This window comes from Antechinus flavipes, chromosome 2 (genome assembly GCF_016432865.1).
Source record: "Antechinus flavipes isolate AdamAnt ecotype Samford, QLD, Australia chromosome 2, AdamAnt_v2, whole genome shotgun sequence".
In the NCBI taxonomy this organism is placed as follows: Eukaryota; Metazoa; Chordata; class Mammalia; order Dasyuromorphia; family Dasyuridae; genus Antechinus; species Antechinus flavipes.
In genome coordinates this window covers 504,619,795-504,641,268 of record NC_067399.1, presented here as the reverse complement: position 1 = coordinate 504,641,268, position 21,474 = coordinate 504,619,795, and the positions used below count along the sequence as shown (strand labels likewise).

At 38.3% G+C, this 21,474-nt stretch overlaps 2 protein-coding genes across 11 annotated transcripts in view; one reads left to right on the top strand and one right to left on the bottom strand.

The window, feature by feature from the left end:
* Positions 1-6,407, top strand: part of TSC1 (TSC complex subunit 1) — a 40,305-nt gene extending 33,898 nt beyond the window's left edge. For all 7 annotated transcript variants that reach the window (XM_051980236.1, XM_051980241.1, XM_051980238.1 and 4 more), the window contains one exon: positions 650-6,407. In XM_051980236.1, the coding sequence (XP_051836196.1) occupies positions 650-1,166 (517 nt within the window). In that variant the 3' untranslated portion in view covers positions 1,167-6,407. The remainder of the gene's footprint in view (positions 1-649) is intronic.
* A 1,095-nt stretch (positions 6,408-7,502) lies between these two features.
* Positions 7,503-21,170, bottom strand: SPACA9 (sperm acrosome associated 9). 4 transcript variants are annotated; one of them, XM_051980257.1, is made up of 6 exons: positions 21,047-21,167; positions 16,200-16,264; positions 14,622-14,799; positions 11,258-11,460; positions 8,577-8,724; positions 7,503-7,572 (listed from the first exon to the last, which is right to left on the bottom strand). In XM_051980257.1, exons 3-6 carry the CDS (start codon positions 14,763-14,765, stop codon positions 7,561-7,563), a joined length of 507 nt encoding a protein of 168 aa, XP_051836217.1. In that variant the 5' UTR covers positions 14,766-14,799; positions 16,200-16,264; positions 21,047-21,167; the 3' UTR covers positions 7,503-7,560. The 4 variants fall into 4 exon arrangements, with proteins under 4 accessions (XP_051836217.1, XP_051836216.1, XP_051836214.1 ...); XM_051980256.1 differs by lacking the exon at positions 7,503-7,572 and having other exon boundaries at positions 8,374-8,724; positions 16,200-16,268; positions 21,047-21,170; XM_051980254.1 differs by lacking the exon at positions 7,503-7,572 and having other exon boundaries at positions 8,374-8,724; positions 21,047-21,170.
* Positions 21,171-21,474: the final 304 nt, after the last annotated feature.

Sequence of the window (21,474 nt, the reverse complement as noted above, 5' to 3'; positions counted from 1 at the left end):
GTTCCACCTTGCTGCCCCCCTGAACATAAAATTTGTTATATTGCCAGGTTCCTTTTCTAAAAGATTGCATTAATTTAAAACTCAACCGGTAATATAATAATTACTTTTCCTCTACAGTCACCATTAAATTTTATTTTTTAAACAATTATTGCCATTCTAATGGGAGGTGAAAATGTTTCCTATTGACTTAATGAACTTTTTTATTAAAAGGTATGAACAATTTTAACAATGATTTTAATTTATGTTTCCTAATTTATACTTCTTATTTATAACCACAGTTTGGTTTGTCAAATCAGTCCCTCTTTAATTCATCCCTTTGAAGAAGGAATTGTTTGTCATCTTTTTAAGGCCTTAAGATAGCCTTCCTTAATTCCAGAAATTAATAGTAGAAATCAACAATATTTTTTAAAATCTCCATTTTACTTTCATAAAGTTGAGTTAAATTTCATGACGATCTGAGAGCTCATGCTTATTATGCTTGATTCTGCCCTCACTTTATTGTATTACAAACTAAATGAGAGTTGATTAACATGAGCAGTTCTGACCCAACAGTCATTTCTGAGTTGTGCTATTATATGTTACCTTTTAGATGGCAATTCAAGTCATAACCCTTACCTCTTTTCTCCCCATCTTTCTTTGTCATTAACAGGCTTGACTGTTGTAATGAAGGTTGCCCTGATTCACTGGTAGGGCACAATGAAGAGGCTGCTGGCCACAATGGTGAAACTAAGACCCCCAAGTCTGGTAGCAGCCGGGGCAGTAGTGGCAGCAGAGGTGGTGGAGGAAGTAGTAGCAGCAGTAGTGAGCTTTCTACCCCTGAGAAACCCCCAAACCAGAGAGTAGGGCCATTCAGCAGTCGGTGGGAAACAGTAGAACCTTCCACCAGCATCCCTGTGACTGTGGGCTCACTTCCCAGTTCAGAGAGCTTCCTGGCCATAAAGGCTCGAGAATTGTTTCGTAATAAGAGTGAGAGCCAGTGTGATGAGGACGGCTTGATCAACAACAGCCTTTCTGAGACACTAAAGACTGAACTGTACAAAGATCCAAACTTGGAAGTAAAGGCTCCCCTGGGCCTAGACAACCCTCACCCATCTCCCAAAAACCAGGAAAGTGTTGGACAGCTTCGTATCATGGACTACAATGAGACTCAGCATGAACCCAGTTAAAGGATGATGGTCAATCAGTGTTAACTTTCATATTCTTGGCATAGAATGGGAGGCATGAATGCAAGTGTAAAAGCTTTCATATTTCCAGGTGTGAGTAGCTAATTCTTGCCATGGAAATAGGACTGAACTCCTTTTGACAAAAGACTGAATGAAGAATGGTGTTTGGATCTGGCAGTGAAATGCTTCTGACCTTTTCTTGACTCTTACCTAAAACCTCTCCTTTCTTTCCTAGCAATGTGCTAACCCAAGGGCCAGTTTGCATTCATAAGTATCTTTATTTTCTTCTTCCTTTCCCCAAATGGTTGCATCCTATAAACCTGTGCAATATGAGGCCAAATTTAATCTTTGAATCTAACACAACTTTCTGCTTTACTGGAGCTCAAGTAGCTTGCCCAACTTTCAGTGCAGACCAGTTGATTGGTGGTGGTACAGGTAAGTCTGGTTTTGTTGCTTTCTAGGATGCAGTTTACAGAGCCAGTTACCTTCAGGTGAAGTCTTCTGAATGCGTATGGTTTTTTTCTCTCTGCTTTCTGGTTCTTAAGTTCAGCACCCAAAGCAGAGGATGATCAAGAAAAAAAGGGGGTATTGTTCACTGGTATGTTCTTTGGAAGCTCTGATAATGCTTCCTAGAAAGTTCAGTGTGAACGCCCTCTTCTGCCATTTCAAAGAACTGGAGCTGGAGCTGTGGGGTTTGGTGAAGCACCATCTCTCCTTCCCCTCTACCTCTTATTTATTTGGTGTTGGCTGAAAAGCTGGTACTCTTCTGACTACAATTGGGGGGGTGCAGGTGATGAAACCCAAACTCTGGGGGGTGGGAGAGAAAGGGGAAGAATGGAGACTGGAAATTTTCCTAAGGAATCCTTGTGGAAGCATTAATGCATCCAGAAGACTGGCTGAACCTTTTTCCTTCTGTTTTCTCTCCATTACTTTTCATGATCCTGCCTTGTTCATCTCACTCTCTAATACTGCACCAGAAATGACCAGAATTTCCAAAGAAATCTCAGCGTCGTTTGTTATGTAGCTATGTGACCATCTTTTCTTAGGTCTGGCATAATTGCCTCAGTGGCTTAGGCCAACAAAGCTACAACTTTTTTCCATACTAACTCTTAATTTTGTATCTTAAGTACTTGGTTTGCAAGTAGAGTGTAACTATTGAATTCCAAGTTTCAGTGGTGATGAGGGTTTTGAGGGAAATCTGAGAAGTTGTAACCAACAGAGAGCCCATTTAAGTGATCAGACAAATGTGGACAAGGGATGCCCATGTACTTAAGACATCGGCCAGGGAGAGAGAAGGGCAGAAAAATCAGCTCTGTCAAAGCCTTGAAAACATTAGAAACATAAGAAATACTTCAATTGGAATACTAGGCAAATGAAGAGCAGAATTACAAGTAATGTTTTGAAGACTAAAGGAAGACCCACGGGCTATAGAGAATTGTAAAAACAAGAGAGGTATGGGGAAGCTAGGAGAAGATGAAGATTTTTATTTTTACTAGGCAAGGAAATGCAGAAAACTCCTTGCTTTAAATAATGAAAATAACTGATAATGTAACAACCCTAGTATCCCTTCCCATGATGAGACTGAGCAAGAAATGACTAGATTAGCATTTGCAAAATTAGGTTGGCTAATACTATGGGGACTTCTGATATCCACGGCTAATTTGGCTGAATATCTCATCAGGACAAGATGTGAAGGTCAGAGGTGGTACTTGTTAGTGGTTTTTTTTTTTTTTTTTTTTTTTTTTTTAAAGGGGTTGAATTAGAGAGTAACTTCATAGTAGTAGGTTGAAACTTGTCTGGGGTTTATTCGTGGGTAACACAATGTTTTAGTAAATATTTCAACACACTTAGCTTGATGAAGGAAAGTCCCAAATTTTTAATAAATTATTCATTTTTAGAAGAGGCAACAAAGCCAAAATAACTATTTCTAACTAGAAAGTTATGGTAACCCTAGAAACTTTTTAGACACCCCCTACAAAGCCCAAGAAAAATATGTGCTACAAATTGAAAAATGTTAGGTACTTGAACAAATGGCCCATATGGCTAATAAGTGAATTAAAGAAGGCCTTTGGAAGAGGGGAAAAAAAGATTTGTAGCTTTATATTCATATAGATATCTGGAGGAATTAGCATGAGTCTGGGAGTCAGTTCTAATCCCAGCTCTGCCACTAATTAAACTATGACAGTAGTTAAGTAACTTCCTCTGTCTGAGCTTCTGTTTATATAAAATGAGGAAGGTTGGGCTAAATAACTTACAAGGTCCCATTCAGGTCAAACATTCTGTTGTTACCTAAAACTTTGTCTGCAGTGGATGAAAACTAGATATAAAATAGTCTTTTTTTTAAAAAAAAGCATTCATTCTGCATATACTTTTTGAAGGACTTAAAAAAGCCAGTAGTGCAATTCTTTAATTACATGGGTAAGTTAGAAAGTCAGTGGGAACACTGATCACAGTCCAGAAAGTTATCAGGAGATGAGAAGGATATAGAAGAGAGACTTCTTCATTCCTGAATTTTCTTGAAGTCTCTGTGTCATAATCATTTGAACAAATACAGGTGCAAGCACAGTGTGTCCTAGACTAATACCAAATTAAGTATAAATCACAGATTAATGGAATCTTCTTAAAAATCAAAGCATTATCAATAAACTAAATGGTAAAAATTAAGGAATAGTTAGGCCAAGTGTGCAATCAGTTAGAAATGATCAGATCACAGATCGGAAAACTACTAGATTACTATTGATTTCCTGTTCCTTGAGGAGACTTGGAATTCTAGACTGGTATATCTTTCTTGAACTTTCTTTCTAGCCTATTAAGCTGGTAGAATCAATTATAAAGGGTAGTTAAGAACAACATAAGTGGACCTTTGGGAACAAAGTTGGGAGGTAACTATATGCTAACAATAGGAAGAAATCATGCCTGAATCTTTAAGTGTGAAGGTGTAAATTTTAGGTTTTCCCAGTGTCTTTGACAAAGGTATCAGAAAGTTGAAAATTGAATTACTTGGGTTAGGAAAAGTGTTTACCCATGGAATAGAGCTTGCTTAGAAACATGAACCAAAGTGTAAGGGATAATAATCATTTCTGTGGATGGGATACTAACAAGATTCTTAGAAGCAATCAGTTAATATTTTTACAAATGAAATAAATATCAAAGTTAGTGGGTAACACTCAAGCTTTTCTAGGTAGTGAAATACCTATTCTGTGGGGATATGCTTCAGGAAAATTTCATGAGGTCTAAATAGGAAAAAAAGGTGACAGATGAAATTCAGTGTGACCAAGTGTCAATAATTCACTTTCTCTCCAAATCAGACTTTAAAATATGAGCTGTTAACATCTTAGATCTGAGAATCATCACCTCTTTCTTGAGGACAATGTGGCTATAACTTGAAAAGTCAGAAAAGTGGAGGCAAACTTTTATTACAAATGGAATTGAAAACAAAATGAATAACAACCAAACCATGACTCATCTGTGTTTGCAATATATGCAGATGATTTGCTTAAAAAAGATAAAGCTAGAGACCAATCAACAGGGTGACAAGAACAAGGCAGGTAATAATAGGAACTTTTGTGAGGACAAACAAAAATGAAAAAAATTGATAAGGAAGGCTGAGGGGATGATATGGTCAAAATCTATAAAATTATGGAAAGAATTACTAAAGGAAAAGGTGGCCTTTTTTACTAAATCTTGGAATACTAGAACTAGAGGGTACCCCAAGTACCTCCACCTCCTTTTTGAACCTAGAAAGATATAATTTTAGAAAAGCTTAAGTTTACCTTACTAGTGGCTAGCAAAACTTTTAGAATATGATAAGGTGGTTTGGAAGTTAAAAGTACAGGTTCAAGAAAGATATATATTAATTTATAAAAGGTAGATCCATAATAGGTTATTTGAAAAAATAGAGGTGGGCCATAGCCTTTTGAAGTGGCTTCAGGAAGAATACTTGTGTTTTCTCACAATGGCCTTTGGTTGTCATTATCAGGCAAAATATTGGACTGAGTAGATCAATCTGACCAGGGATGATTTACTTCATGTAGTTGTTGGAGAAATCAGTGTTCTGGACAATTTAGCTTGTTACATTCTTTACTCTTCATGGTACGTGCTTTATAATTGCCCCATAATGAATGTTAGAAATTTTATCTTGTCCAAAGCACGTGTGTGTGTGTGTGTGTGTGTGTGTGTGTGTGTGCGCGTGCGCATATGTGTGAGTGTGAAATTTTCTTAAGAAGTTTTCAAAGTAGTCCCATTTGCAAATTAATTGCACCTATATAAGTTTTTACCAGTAGGAACTTTGTCCATCCAAATAAGGAATGGTTTTATGTAAGGGAATTGGCTCCTGAGTTTTTACCGTGTGCTCTTATATTTGGCCCCAAAATATAGCTACACGTATGCTCCTACAATCTATATGTATGTGCTAATTCGAGAGGAAAAGTGAACTTTGGTTTGTTCATAAAAAGCTAAGCTTGCACCAGTGTGAATGAGGAGTTCTATCTCTCTAACATGACTTTCCTACATTTGAGATGATTTAATGAAGGTAGAGTGTCTTTTTTTTGTCCCTTCTTTCCCCATTGCTCAATGGATAATGGATAAGTAACTTTGCCACAAAAATTATCCTTGAGTAAACAGACTTGACTTACCTACTGAGCTCCATTCTCCTTTCAGAGGATACCTTTGGGAATTTGAAACCTGTAGGCTAAATCCAGGTGCCATGTTTGGAGAGGAGGGAGGAGGTTTCTTTATAGCAGGATCATATGGTATTGACTCCAGTATGGGTTTACCCAAGAGTGTCAGGTGTTTTACACTAGGAAGAATTGGGAATCACTTTCAGAAGACTTTGTTTTTCTATGGACCACAAAAATTATGGAGGAACAGATTTTTTTGCTAAGGACATAATCTAGTTTTATAAACCTCAACCACGGAACTTCAGAATAATAGAGTGAACTTGCAGTTTAAGGGGCTCGTTTAGCAAAGTGGCAACACTTCTCTTTTAACTGCTTTTAGTTCAAATCTAAAATGTCATCTTTTGTCAAAAAGGTTCAATCCGTTCCCTGCCTCACGCTTGTAAGCATGTCAAAAACAATCCACAGTAAATGCCATAAATATGAACTGCAAGGGAAAATGGTACAATCTTAGTGAATGAGAATTGGAATCAAAAGGTTTTGCTGTCCTTATTAGAATGTTCTAAAAATGTCAAGGCAGTTGCTTGTGTCTAACTGTGAACAAATAAAAATTTATTGTTTTGCACTATTTTCCTGTGTTAAACTAAGATGGGAGACATGTACTAATCTTTTGTAGGAGATATGAGGGCAAAGATTATCGTTTTTAAGTAATAAAACAATAAGAATTTTAGTTCTCTTAACATACAAAATCAGTTTTAGTTGATTTAACCAGTCTAGATATTTGAAAATTTGGATAGGGTCAGAATGTTATCAAGTCTAAGGTTGGGGTTTAATTGCTAACACCTAATTCTTAGCCCAAGGTTTCACACACAGATCTTTAATAAGTGTTTTTTCGAATCTATTAAAAAAGGAGACTGAGATGTGCCTGGATCATACCTCCTGATTGTGACAAAAAAGGGAATAGACAAGAATGGGTAACTTAAGTGCAAACACTATCAATAATAGACAACTAATTGAAAATTATCAGGACTGTCAAACTTCTATCCAAAAGTTATGAACTTCTCATGGGTACTAGAAAAATATATGCAGCATTTGTGGCTTGTTATCCTAGGAAGAACTAGTTGGTCATCACTTTCAGAAGCCTTGCTTGTTTTATGGACCTCAGAAATTATGGAGGAATTGATTTATGTTTTAAAACATATATGTTAACCAAAATTCATTTAGATAACTGAAAGTCTGAACTTTCTAAGCAACTCCTGTCTTTGTGACCATTTTGGACTTCTTTTCTCTAGGTTTATGAAGTTACTTATATGCCATTACCACACCTTAACAATGGCATCTCAAAACTGAAATTTTATGTAAGACATGTGATAATCTTCATCCTTCCCACTCCCTATCCCCTTAACTTCCCCTCTCCCTCCAGTAATCCAGTAAGTCTTTTATTTAAAAAATCATTCCTCTCCCTCTCCTTCCCCTTCCCCCCGCCCTTATTTTTTTTTTTTATCCTAGGTAACCTGAAGTTGGGATTCTTTCCTATTTAACATTTATGGCTAGTTTAATAAAATTATATGCTAATTGGGCAAGTAATGACCTAGATTATACAAAAAAAGGCATGGCTTAATCATTTCTGCTTATCTGGTGACAACTTGATGTCCTTGAGTGTTTTAGGATAATTCGAGGGTACAATAAGGGGAAAATCCCACAATAAGCCACGCCAGATAAATAGCTGGTGGAGCATTTAATTCTTGAGTGTCTCCCCCGAGGAAGCAAGAGTACAGAAGCTAAGTCGCCCCCTGTAAAGGGAAAATCAACAGTCAGACATCACCATTGATAGGGCTTGATACTAGTGACACACTTAAAAAATGATGGATCACAAATGATTCTGAAATGGTATTAATCTACTAATGTGACTAGGAATAGGAGATATGAGGTAGGAACTAATCCCATTCAGTTCCTAGTTTCACTCCAGAGAGCTAAAAGCACTTTGAAAATCAGCACATCATATACATTCCTGTAAAGTGAGAAGCGAAGCAACATTCTCATTTTATAGGCAAATAACTAAAGGCAAAGAGAGATTGTGACTGGACTAAAGATACACGCAGGTGATATGAGTTACCAGGTCTGTCAAGTGGAGGAGGTAGAGAAAACTTTACTCCCTCCTCTCGTTCACCTGTATAGAAAGGAAAGGATTTTAGACCAAGGTGAGGTAGCTCACAAAGTAAAATTAGTGGAGCTACCCTACTCTTGCTCTGAATACTATCCCTCTCATTTTCTCTTTCAATCCAATCGTAGAGTGAATGTGAAGCCCAAGATCACACAACTGCTTAGTAGCAAAAAACTAGGACTAAGCATAAGCCTTCCAATTTCTAGACCTGGGCTCGATCCATACACCAATTATTCCTCATCTGAGTTGGGACCCTTTTCTGTTGGCATGTGATCTGATTTGTAGTCTGGAAAAGGGAAAAGGAAGAGAAGTGGCTTAAGGTACTATCTGGGCCAGCCCATTTTCAAGTCAAAATACGGCAGAGACTAAGTGGGGTGAGGGCAATAGAAGTGGAAAACTTAGTGGATATTAAATAAGAAACAACCCCCAATTTAACCATTTTTAAATGTTTGGCTTTAATATTTAAAGGGTAGGTCCACCAGGTGGCCTCCAAGGAGGACGGATCATTTTCCCTTCAGTTTTCCCTCCCTTAGGGTCCCTATTTCTTTCTGTGCTAGCCAAAGTCTGTGTGGCAACGCAGTGGCAGCTAATTTTGTCTCCTGCTATCTTCTGTTCACTCTCCTGGTCACTCACATGTTGAATTGCTTTACGTGGTAATTTCTCAGAGTGGGCAATCCATTCTTTCATTAAGTCCAATGTTATAGGGATAAGACTCACAACTCCTCCATAGTGATTCCTTGCCTCATCACAGCTCAAGTGGTTGACTACATCATGTGGGTATCTGTGGGGTAGGAAAAAGAGAAAGATCAGTAAGCAAGGGTCAGTCATTCCTAATTAGTCCCAAGCTTTTGCTGCAGTAGGCTCTGGCTAACATTTGATGTTGCCAATCGAGAGTCATTCTATGCTACATCATTCATATTGGGAAGAATTCTGCTTTTGGAAAAGCTCCATAGATCCTACATTTAGATTTGGATGTAGGGTGATCTGAAAAAGCATGCCTGAAAATAACTGGGCACCCTACGGAGGGGAAGAGTGATTCCAGGGTAGAAATGGACAGAGCTCATCATTGATTTTAGAACAGAGAAAAACATGATACTCCCTTATTTTATAGGTGAAGAAAAAGGCTCTGAACAGTTGTAACTTGTCCCAGGTCAAGAGGTGGCAAGCAGCATGAACTGGATCCTAGACTACCTTTATCTCTCTAGTATATACCTCATCCTCTCACTGGGAAGAGTTTGGATGTGGATGTGGATGTTAGAAGGGTTTAGGTTACCTTAACTTTTTTTTTTTTACTTAAATTTTTTTCTAATTACATGTAAGTATGATTTTCAACATTCATATTTTAAGAATTTGAGTTCCAAAATTTTCTCCCTCTTTCTCTGCCTTCTCCCCTCCCCCTAAGACAGCAAGCCATCTGATATAGCTTATATATGGACAGTCATTTTAAACAAATTTCCACTAATTACATTAGTTATGTTGTGAACGAAGAATCAGAAAAGGGGAAAACCACAAGAAAGAAAAAAAAGTGAAAATAGTATGCTTTGATCTGAATTCAGATTCTTTCTCTGGATGTCGATGGCATTTTCCATCATGAGTCCATTGGAACTGTCTTGGATCACTGTATTGCTGAGAAGAACTAAAACTATCATAGTTAATCATTGTACAATATAGCTGTTACTGTGTTCAGTGCTCTTTTGGTTCTGCTCACTTCATTCAACATCAATTCATATAAGAAGGCAGGTTCTTCTGAAATCTGTTCATCATTTATTATAACACAATAGTATTCCATTACATTTATATACCACAACTTGTTCCCCAACTGATGTTCCCCAACAAGAGCTGTTATAAATATTTTTGTACATATGGGTTCTTTATCCTTTTTAATGTAATTTTGGGATATAGACTTAGTAGTGGTATTGTTCAAAAGAGCAATATCTCAAAGAAGGATTTCATATCAAAGGAGATGCACAGTTTTGCAGCCCTTTAAGCATTTTCCAAATTACTCTCCAGAGTAGTGAATCAGTTAATAACTCCACCAACAATGCATTAATGTTCCATGTTTACCCATATCTTTTCCATCATGTATAATTTTCCTTTTCTGTCATATCATCCAGTCTTGTAGGTGTGAGGTAGTGCCTCTTTCTTTTAGTCTGCATTTCTCTAGTGAAATTTAGAGCAGTTTTTCATGTGACTGTAGATTGCTTTAATTTCTTCATCTGAAAATTGCTCGTTCATACTCTTTGACCATTTCTCAATTGAGGAATGGCTTGTATGCTTATAATTTTGGCTACCTAAACTTTTATTAAGAGGAAGTTTGTTCAGTTAAATAAGAAATAGGTATATGTAAAAGAAGGCAGCTAGGTGGCATAGTAGCATACTGTGCCCGAAGTTAGGAAGTCGTCTTCCTGAGTTCAAATCAACTTTGGGAACTAGCTGGCTGTATAAGCCTGGGCAAGTCACTTAACTCTGTGTGCCTCAGTTCCTTTTCTGTGAAATGAGCTGGAAAAGAAAATGGTGAACCACTCTAGTACCTTTGCCTAGAAAACTCTGAATGGGCTCACAAAAGGTTGGGGACAACTGGAATGACTCAACAGCAACATAGTAAGGGAACTGGCCCCCTAAGCTGTTTCTGTGTGCTCTTATCTATTATTTGCCTCCCCAATTCACTGTCTAGATGCATGTGAACTGAATGAGGAAGGCAGGGATTGTGTGTCTTACACGGGTTGACACTTTTTGAAGAAATGAATAGTAGTATGTTACTGTGTGCTAGGGGAAGTGTAGAAAGTATAGGCGGAACCTTTGAGAGCTAACAATCTGTGGCAGAAGGTAGGATTTGAGCTGAGTTTTGAAGCAAGGCAATTCCAGAGATGGAGGGGAAGAGGAAGGGCATCCACGCATGAGGAAGAGTCAATGAAAAGTCCTGGACAAAGTCAGAAGGTGGAATATTGTATGATGTGCAGAGAACATCAAGAAAGCTAGTATGATACATACACGTAGGAGAGTAAATGTAAGATTAGAAAAGTAGGAAGAGGCCAAGGTTGCACAATGCTATAAATGACAAACAAAAGATGAGTAATGAGTAGGGAGGTGACTTGGCTTGATCTGTATTTTAGGAATATCAGTTGAGTGGAAGATGGATTGGAGTAGGGAGAAACTTGAGGCAGGGAGATCAATTCGAAAAGCCTTGAATCCAGGTCTCTTAAATTCAGCATTCAAAACAACTGTAACATTATGTTGCTCAGAATGAAGGGTAGATCTGCAAGATTCTGAAGCTCTCCAAAAGATTTCAGAGGTGGGAATGAGGAAGTACCTACCTTGCCCGCAGGCTGCTCAGATCATTGCTTTGGCTGACAAGGATTTTGCATTTCTCCAAGATGTTGTTGGTGGCTGGGGTACCAGGATGCAGGGACTCAAATTGTTGGCAGAGCTTGCTCATCTCGGCGCAGAGTTTCAGGAACATTTGAAGGATCCGATTGTCAGTGCTGTTGTTACAATAATGTTCCATGTAGTTCTGTACCTGCAGGAGCATGTATATGTAACACAAGTCAGTGGTGTACCCATCCATTGACACCTTCCTCCCCATATCCACATCCCATCTGGGACTACTCAGAAAGAGCCCAACTGATATTTTTTCCCAGTCCAAACTTCATTTGGAAGGCTCAAATTTTGCAACCAACACGTTGGTTCAAACCCTTTTGTGGCATAATATAAAAAAACATTGCTTTTGGAGTCAGAGAACTTGGTTTGAGTCCTTATGATTGAGTAATTGAGTGATTTTAGTTAGCAAGTCACAGCTTTCCTAGGTCTTAATTTCTATATCTGTAAAATAAAGAGGGTTGAGCAGGATGATCTTCAAGGTGCTTCTGTGATCAAACCTCTACTCTGTTAATTTAGTGAATGATTCTGCTTTAGTTGAGAGGTTTTTCTTAAAATAATTATAATAGCTATGACATATACTTAAAGTTTGCAAAAGGCTTTACAAATGTTCTCTCATTTAATTCTAACAACAAGGATTGTTGTTGCACCTTCTTGGAAGGTAGGTGCTCTTATTATTTCCATTTTATAGCTGAGAAAACCAAGAATGAGAGATTAAATAATATGCCCACTTCCACACACCTAGTAAGTATCTGAAACAGTATTTGAACTCAGTTCTTTGCAATTCCTAGTCCACCCTCCCATCTAATATGTACCTACCTACCTCTAATATCCAAAGCAAATAATTATTTGGGACCAAAATAAAATATGGGTGTTATGTTATGATGATCATGAGTGCTATGGGAATTGTTCCATCAGGTTGGTTACACTTTGAGAACCACCAAGTTAGGCCAGTGGTGAGGTAGTGTTGAAATTTAGCAAAAGACCAGGGACTCCTGGAGAGTTGACACAGTTATTATCCATGAGGGTAAGAGACTAGAAGGAGATAGTTTTTCTTTAATCTAAGTTAGGATTTCAATTTATACCACAAATCATCTGGATTTTCAAACATTTTTTGCAGTACATGTCCAGATTGTAATCTGCAATTCCAAAGTTTTCCAGATGTTTTAAAGTAAGAAATATCATTTTAGTATGAATGGCATTCTCTCTGGAAAAACAGTAACAAGAACTTTAAACAATAAAGGTTTTATGTTTTTAAGGTGGAATGGGACAAATTGTCTTTTTTCCTCTCTTTAGAATTTCAAGAACACTTTCACTTTCTGGTTACTGAACAGTAATACTGGATTGACACAATATTTTCTTGGTTATGAAAATTTGCTGAAGATCATTAAGTTTTCAGATGATTGAACTCAGCAGCTTGTAACCAACATGAGATTCAATATTTATTAAAAAAGCTACTCAGATCATAAAACTGTGTCAGGCACAGGGGGAGATAGAAGTGTGTGCAAAGATGGATAGAGTTTAGGGTTGGAGGCAGGAATGTCCTGGTAAATGTTTAATAACAAGTTAAATGCTACATACTTTGAAATTTGATCTGTATTTATTAACATTGTCCATCAATTTCTCCAGTTTAAACAAACAATGAATAAGCCCTGATTTTTAGCATATGATATAAATGCTCACCCTGAAAATGTAACATCATCTAAGCTGTTGGAGCTGACTCCAGCATTCCCTGATCGAAAAGGAACCAGGTTTAAACAATCTAGCTTCCTTTCACCTGACAAATCTGCTCTTCCTCTCACCATTTCACAATCACAAGAGTTCCTCCAATTCTTGCTCATATCTAGAGTGAGTGATGACCCAATGTCCTTTAAGCAACGCTATATCCAGCAAGTCCTCTCTTTAAAATCTAGTCTAAAATCTAGCAATTGCCTTTTGTTCTAACAGAAAGCTGTTTCCCCCTCAGATCATTTCTTCTGATTTCTGGTTGTTTTTTTTTTTTTTAATAGTGTCTTATTTTTCCAAATACATGTAAAGATTGCTTTCAACATTCACCTTTGCAAAACTTCTGATTTTACTTTTTGAGTGGAACATAACCTATGACTGGTCACCCCAATCCTAGTCTAAGTATGCCTTGGATCTGGGAGTAGTAACATAAAGAAGTAGCCATACCTATTGCTACTGTGAAGGTTAAAGATTAATGCCAGGCTAGGAGTGGGAATGAGGGTGGGGATTTTTACTTTAACATTTCATCTGTGGTGTTAACATTTTCCCTACCACAAAACAATAAACTCTGATTTGTAGTGTTTGTCACTGAGGTTTTTAAATGCTCTCCCTGAAAATTTAGCAATAAGACTCTATAGCCTGTTGAGGCAGGTTCCTGCACATCCCAACCTATAAGAATAGAGGGTGGGGTGATGAGAGGGGGAAAAATAAACCAGTCCCTTATAACTACTGGGAAAGGTTGTTGGTATCCAGGTGTGTACCTCTGGTGAGTAGGAAGAACTTTGTTTGCGAAGCACTTCATTCTGTTTAAGAAAGGTAGGGGTTTTGTCAGGTTCAACCAAACATTACTAATAAGAACACTTTTAGCTATTTCCTATCTGAAGTCCAGGCATTTGTGAAGGCTAAGTCAGTTGGGTACAAGTTTGAGCATTGATTGGATTTTAACAGATGATCCTGAACAGGAACCAAGAAATAGGGAGTCTTCCTTACCCTTTGTTTCTAAACCTAGAGATTTCTTGTGATCTAGAGACCATAGGATCTAGAACTACAAAAGATCTTAGAAACAATCAAGTTTAACCCCTTTATAAAGCTTACAAATGAAATGATAGACCTGAGGCCCAGAAAAGGAAGATTACTTTTCCAAGGTAACATGGCAAAGAGAGAATTTGATCCTAGGTCCTCAGACTACAATTATGTTGTTCTTTTCATTGTACCATAACAGGGCTGCCTTCCTGATTTGAGATTGCAGAAACAGCCCACCAGTCTCTTCTCCCTAATCAGCATCAATCCCTAAATTCCTTCTGCCCACTGTAGAAGGTTCATCTGAAGGATGAGGTTCCAGCAAACATCTCATTGGCCAAGCGTTCTAAGAGCACTTTCTAAACACCTTGCTCTTATGACTTCCTGTCCAAGTCCCTCTGGATTCCAGTTCCTCAAGCTTGCAGAATGCACTGCCCCTACCCTTTAGAATCTGATGCTGTTCTCCAACCTCTTTATCTTCTCTCTCCTTCTCTTATTACCTCCTCCCCTCTCCTCTCATTGTCTAGGAGAGACATTCTTCCTCCCTCCCCCAAATACCTGACTAATGCTCGAGATGGGTCTGATTTTGTCGTGAGCATTCTCCCGGCAGTGTTCCAAGGCGGCAATAAAAGTGAACTGCTGTTGCTGGAAAAGTTTGTAACTCTGTTCGATGTTCCTGAGAAATTCTTTCACCTCGTTCATTGTATTTGATGGTCATTTAAGAAGTCTTAAAATCCTAGGGGATGAACAGGGAAAAAAGGGATGAGTCCTCTACTGGCTAGAGGCCTGAATTCACAAGGCAGCCATTTTCCTGACATGAGCTCAAAAGCAAAGAGAAAAATCATCTCACACTTTCTTTTCTGGGAGAATCTTGAATTCTGAATGTCAAAGGCCCAAGGCATTACTTCAGATTTGTGGAATAGTCTCTGGGGGTTTACAGCAAGTAGAATCTAAATTGAACCTCTTAAAAATTCATGCACCCATTTGGTAAACATGTCTTAAGCATCTAGAACTAGGTTATATCATAGAAGGAAAAAACAAAGATTAGCTAACTTGATCCCTGCTGTCATGGGATTTACTGGCTACATAGTAACACACTACCTTGTCATGTATTATACACACATGTATCTAAACTTTCTATTTGTATGAAGAAATGAATGTTAATTATCTGTGTTCAGTTTTCCTTTCTTCCCTTCAATATATTCTAGTAGCTCCCTATTGCCTCCAGGAGCCAGTACAAAATCATCTGACATTCATATCCTTTCCTTTATAACCTGCCTAGCTCCTTCCATTCTAGTCTTCCTACCTCTCACTTCTCTCTCCCCTGACACCTCCATATTTTGCAGTCCAGTGACATTGGGATCCTTTGCTGCTACTCCTCAACACCAACAACACTCCATCTTTTTGACTTGGTGCCTTTTCCTTAGTTGCTCCCCATGTGTGGAATATTCTCCCTCCTCATCTTTATCTTCTGACCTCCCCTGGCTTCCTTCTAGATTCCTTCAATTTGAGCCAGCTAAAATTTCACCTTCTATAAAAAGCTTTTCATGTTCACCCTTAATGCCAGTGTTTTCCCTCTGTTGATTTTCTTTAATTCTATATATTTTAGTTTTGTGTACTCTTGTTTTGCATGTTGTCTTGCCCATTAGACTTAAAGATGTTCTTTAAGAGCAGGGATTAAATTTTTTTTTTGCCTGCTTTTGTAGCTCTATTAGCACATTGTCTGACAGTTCCTAAATAAAAGCTTGTCAATTGTTGAAGGACTGACTGAATGAGAGAGGGCTTTATGAATTGTGGAACTGTTGGCATAAGAAGGAAGAATGAAAAACATCTTTATTAGTATTCTAGCATAGACTTTAGAACATTTGAGTTAGAAGTTAGGAGTGTTAGAAGAGCTCTAGAACATTAAATATTTAGTTGGAAGGTACCTTAGGAATGATCTAGTTCATTTTATATATAAGGAAATGACCAATGAAATGAAAACCATAGTTCAACCAGGGTCATATTTAGTATACAGTAGAGCTGAGATTGGATCTCAGGGCTTCTGATATCAAGTATGTCAATTGCCCACTTTCTGGGACAACCTTCTGACTTAATTGCTTATCAATCCTGTAATTTATCTGTGGCTTTAGTTACCTGTTGCTATTCCCCAGTAGCTTTCTTAAACCCTATTCTTCTTTCTCAGCTCCCAATTCCATCTTCTTCCTCAGAAAAGCAAAGGCATAAATGAGGGTCATGTTCTCCAAATAAAGCTCTAAGGAAAAAACCTCTAAGGAAAGCTGACAGGCTGTGGGTAAAGTATAAAATGTAGAAGAAATAAAAAGAGGCCCTTTTAGTTTAGTCCTGTCCCCAGGAGAGAAGAGCAGGGCAATCTTAGAATCAGGAGCAGTAAGCCTATGAGGCTGTATACAATAAAGGAACAGAGAAACTCAGAGGGCCTATTGTATCCACTGTAAAGATAATATATTAATCCATCGACTATGAAATTTTCAAGTTGCCTGGGGGAACAATATCTATTCAGTTAGCCACAGGTGCTAACTTTCTCTGGAGTTTGGGGACAGGGGGAAGATCTAGGCTTCAGGTTAATCTCAGACTCAATGTTAGGTGGATGACTGGGGTTGTGATTGGTATTGGAGGATACAAGGGCAACTTCAATGTTTCCAGATCAAGAAAGAAGCTATTTTAACTAGTGATGTTCTCATAGCAGGTTAAGTGTATGTTGGGAGGAATGAGGCTTGGGTTGAGGTTAGGAATGAGACAGGGAAATGGGTCCTTGAAAGACTGGTGAGAAGTGCAATGTAGACCTATTTTGGGGTTAGAAGTTTATAGGAAAAAAGGAGAATGGACTTTCTCTCTTTTCTAATCTCAGAATAAGAGAAAATAGGGAAGGAACAAGATAAGGCCTATGATTAAATGACTGACTTGGAAAAAGCAATCAATAGACATTTTTTGAATATTTGCCATTCACAAGGCTGTGTTTTATAGAGAAATAAGAGGCAGACCTTGACCTAGAGAGGATTATAAGCTATCATAAAAGGATTATTATAAAATAAAAACAAGTAGGAAATACAGGAAAAGTAAAGAATAGAAGATGGAAGTAAATACCAAATGAAGAAAATATTTTAGTCATTTAGTTTAGGAGAAAGTGTTAGTCTGGGATCATTGAGAAAAAAAGATTCTCCCTGGGTGTTAATAAAATTTAGTTAGGTTGATATAGAGGCAGTTAGGTTGTACAATAAATAGATAGACCACTGGCCTTGGAACCAGGAGGATTCATCTTTGTGAATTCAAATCCAACTTCAGGAACTTAACCAGTTGTGTGACCCTGGGCAAGTAAATCACTTACCCTATTTATCTCAGTTCCTCACCTTCTAGAGAAGGAAATAATGCATTCCAATATCTTTGCCAAGAAAATGCCAAATGTGCTGAAGAAGAGGATTTGGACCATATTAAAATAACAACAATAATGATATGGAGGGAACGGCTTGAGTGAAAGAATAGGGCATATGGAGGGAAGCAGAAAGATCTCATCTGACAGGCAGCTCTGTGTAGTAGATTGACACCAGGCCTTATAGTCCAAAAAATTTGGAACTAGGTTCTTTTTTACATATATAACTAGATGTAGAATATGTGGTTTTTGACTTCTTAGTTCTTTTCCTATCCTAACTTTCTAAGACTTAAGTTAAAGATCTTCTGAATTAATGGTTTCCACCACTAAGAACTCATTGATTTTTGGCAAAAAAAACTGTGTATATATATGCATGTGTGCGGCAACAATAAGGAAACACCTAACCTGCATTTTTAACATTTCAGACTTTACTACCTGCATATTCTATTTTGTATTCTATTCATTTGCACCTATCTTGTCATCCCAGTTAAATTATAACTGCTTGAGAACCTATCTTCTCAACCCTAACTGTGGCAATATATTAAGCACTTAATGTGTGTTGAAAGAAAGTAAGCATTTCTGTGCATATGCACTCACTCTGTAAATGTATCCATAGGTACAATCGGATTCCAGAAATAGTGGTAAGATTGAGAAGTTACCTAAATCTATCTCTGGGATCAGGCGGACTGAATGTAAAAGTATGGTGAGAGAGAGTGTGTCTTGTTGGTCCTTTAGTTGGCTGCAGACAGGCCATGGAATACATAGAGTTTCTTCTGTACTACACAGATTTGTCCCTTTCTCTAGCAAGCCCGTGAAACTTACTCCCACCCCTAATCCCACCCATGGTAGCTATGGCAGGAATTGCCTTTTGTTGTGCCTGTGAATGCCCAGCTCTAAAAGAGACGAGGTCAATTTTGACTACCAATAAAGAGTTTAGGTCCCAATAGTGTTTCCCTTTGGATGCCAAATTCTATTGGGATACAAAAGCCACCTTGTCTAGTGGTTCCAGACACCCTAGAGAGGGAAGCTGCCTCTGCTCTTGATCCTAGTGACTTGTGACATGCACACAGAATCCATGTCAAGAGAGCAGCTGTAATAAGCTATCCAAAGTGATAACTCCTTGTACAAGAGTCACTTGCAACCAAATTAGTATGGATGAAAGTCACAAAGTGCAGGATGTGTGGGGAGAAGTGAGTGAGGAAAAAATGATTACCCAATAGGTTTTAGGCTTTAATTGATTTGTATTTTTCAAGGCTGAAAAAGAAGATTAAATAATGGTATGAAAAGTGCCTACGGCCTAAAATAAACGAGGAGAAAGGCAAGCCATTTCAGAAATGTCCAGGGAGAGAAGTGAACCTCTCCAGTGCAAATTGCAGGTTTTCTTTTGTTCTTTGTTCAAGAATAGGTCATGGTGGTGGCAATAGCATCTTCTCCCCCTCTTCCTCCCCTTTTTCTCTTAATTTGTATTTGATGGACCCACAAAGTTAGGTACACTTTAAGAAAATAGTTTACTAGAGAAATAATCATAGTGTTTTAGGACTGCAAAGAGCCTTAGAGACAAACTGAATATAAAAAAACTGATAACCTAAGGAGTCAACAGTCTCCCTTAAGTCTTACCAGGACCAGGATCCCTCCAAAAACAAACAAGCAAACAACCCCCACCCTCATCCCCCCCACCCCCGCTAATCACATATGGAAAGAAGCTAGAGGACACTCAATTCAAACTTGTTATTTTATGAATGGGAAAACTGAAACCTCAAGAGGGTAAGTGATTTCTTTGCTATATGGGGAATTGGCAGAAGGGTTGTCTTTTTTATGTTTTGTCTGAATGCTGGGAGTGGCAAGTATTGGCTTAAAGAACCTTCAGTAAAGTCTTCTAGAACCACATCTAGACAAAAAATAAAACAAAAACAAAACAAAAAATCCTGCAACAATCTCACACATACACAAACTCCCCCCAGAAAAACAACAATCCTAAAACCCTAACTTTTTTACAGTTATACCAACCCTACTGCTCCTAATGAAAATTCTTTGCTCCAAAACTGGAGGTAATTCACTTTGTATTACAGTGTTAAGAAGTTAACTCACTGGCAACTCAGCAATTAATAACACTAGTGAGTGAGTAATGGGTCCTCTGCATTGGTTAGACATTACTCAAAACAGATGACATACTCTTAAAACAAATCAATTCCTTGAATAATTTTTGTTTTAAAAAAAAACATAATAGATACACATACAATAGCACAACTCTGAAATGAAATTAGTTTTTAGGTTTCTCAGTTCATGAGTTAGCACTGGCTTCATGATTTGGTTTGTAGTAGAAAGTTTTTCTTGGGATACTGGAAACCCTAAATCCAGATTACAGGACTAAAGTTCAAGGTTGGAATAAAATTTGATTCTCTGATTTTTTTCATAAGTGTTCACTCTGTCTTGCACACAGTAGGCTATCAATAAAACATCTTTGCTGACTAAGATTCATTGGATACAATTTGGTGGACAAGATTTCAACCTCTCAAGGAATTATGTACATACAGTACATGGGTTTCTAATAAACAGAGCAGGAGTGACAGGAAGGATTTGAGTTTTTCAGAAATAGGGGCATAAATGACACTGCCTGAAGCACCAAAAATTGCAAACTAAATAAATGGAGTGGGGAGATGAGTGTAGTTTTTATGTGCCAGGAATCCCCCTTTCCCCCTGAAGGGAAAAATAAAGAGTTTAGAACAAAATAGAGGCCATATAACATGTAGAAAACATTTTCTTACAGAAAACTTGCCTGATACATATGGAATTTCATTATACATTACTTTTCATTTAAAAATGTGGTTAGGGGAGAGTATCAAACTTTTCCCACAAAACATTTATTGATTCCAGGGTTTCCTCAGAGAACAGTATGGGAAATGCTGGTCCTAGAATAATAATGAAAGAATTGCCCTAATTACTATAAAGAGAATACTTTGGGGGGAACTGCTTTGGAGTTGGCACAGGTAACTCTAGACCCTGTGGAGACCCTTGAGGGAATCAAGCTCAGCAGTTTCATTGCCAATTCAAAATCCAAGAAATCCATGAATGGAGCCTAGTTTTGCAGGAAGAAAGCATTAACAGGTTTTAGGTAAACCCCCTAAGATTTCAACCCCAGCCCAGAATATTGAGTCAGATGGCTACCTCAAAAAGACTAGAGAGATTCTAATTCTCCGCAAGGTATCTCCCCAGCTGAAAGGGGACACATTCAATCTGATGTCTGATTCCCCAGAAGAGTAACTTCTCATAAAATTTGGAAGGAAACGTTCTGAGACCCCAGAATATCGAATCCAACCTCCTCCTCCTATAGATTGGGAAACTGACTGGTTTGCCCAAAGTCGGGAACTTAGAAACCAATGGTCTGAAGCACTCATGGGAACCATTTTCTTCCTGCTTCCAGTTAGGAAAGTCTGGTAGCCAGTCGGGGACATCTCATCTGTCTGCACCTCCACCCCTCCTCTCGTTAATCCTATACTCCCGGCCAACCTGGTCTTCAAGTAATAAGAGACAGGAAAACTTAGGCTAGCCTTTGCCCTCCTCAGGTGTAAACCCATCCCCAGTTATTTTCATTAACCTTTCATGTCCAGAAATTGCGGCCAACTGCCTGGAGTCAGGAAAGCTGCTGCGACCCCAACTGTGCTGATGGGCCCCGGGCACTGCCCGGGGCGCGAGGGGGGAGAGGGGAAAGGGAGGGGGAAAGACTGAGGCAGGAAGGGGGCGGGGCTACGGGGCTATTGTTACTGTAGGTACCATGGCAATGGGTCACGAGGTAATCCTTCCCTCTAAGCAACCCTACTGCTAGATCTCGTTTCTGAATTTGGGTGAAGGCAATAGAGATAGTCTTTTTTGTGTGTCTGTGTGCATAGGAGACTCCATTCGAGCAAATGGAAGGGCTGCCGAATCGCAGTTTTTCCTGAGGTGGCTCTACAGCTTGAGTGGAAGGAACAAGGGGACTAAAATCAAGAGAAATGGTTTCTAGTTCAATTCTGCCATGGATTCCCT

What these genes read in the sequence shown, in the direction of transcription:
- SPACA9 (XM_051980256.1), bottom strand. Translation starts at nt 14,765, where the DNA reads ATGAACGAGGTGAAAGAATTTCTCAGGAACATCGAACAGAGTTACAAA. An exon ending in CCATCTCGAGCATTAGTCAG is followed by an intron (nt 11,461 to 14,621) that starts GTATTTGGGGGA and finishes ATGCTCCTGCAG; the next exon opens with GTACAGAACTACATGGAACA. An exon ending in CTGAGCAGCCTGCGGGCAAG is followed by an intron (nt 8,725 to 11,257) that starts GTAGGTACTTCC and finishes CCTACCCCACAG; the next exon opens with ATACCCACATGATGTAGTCA.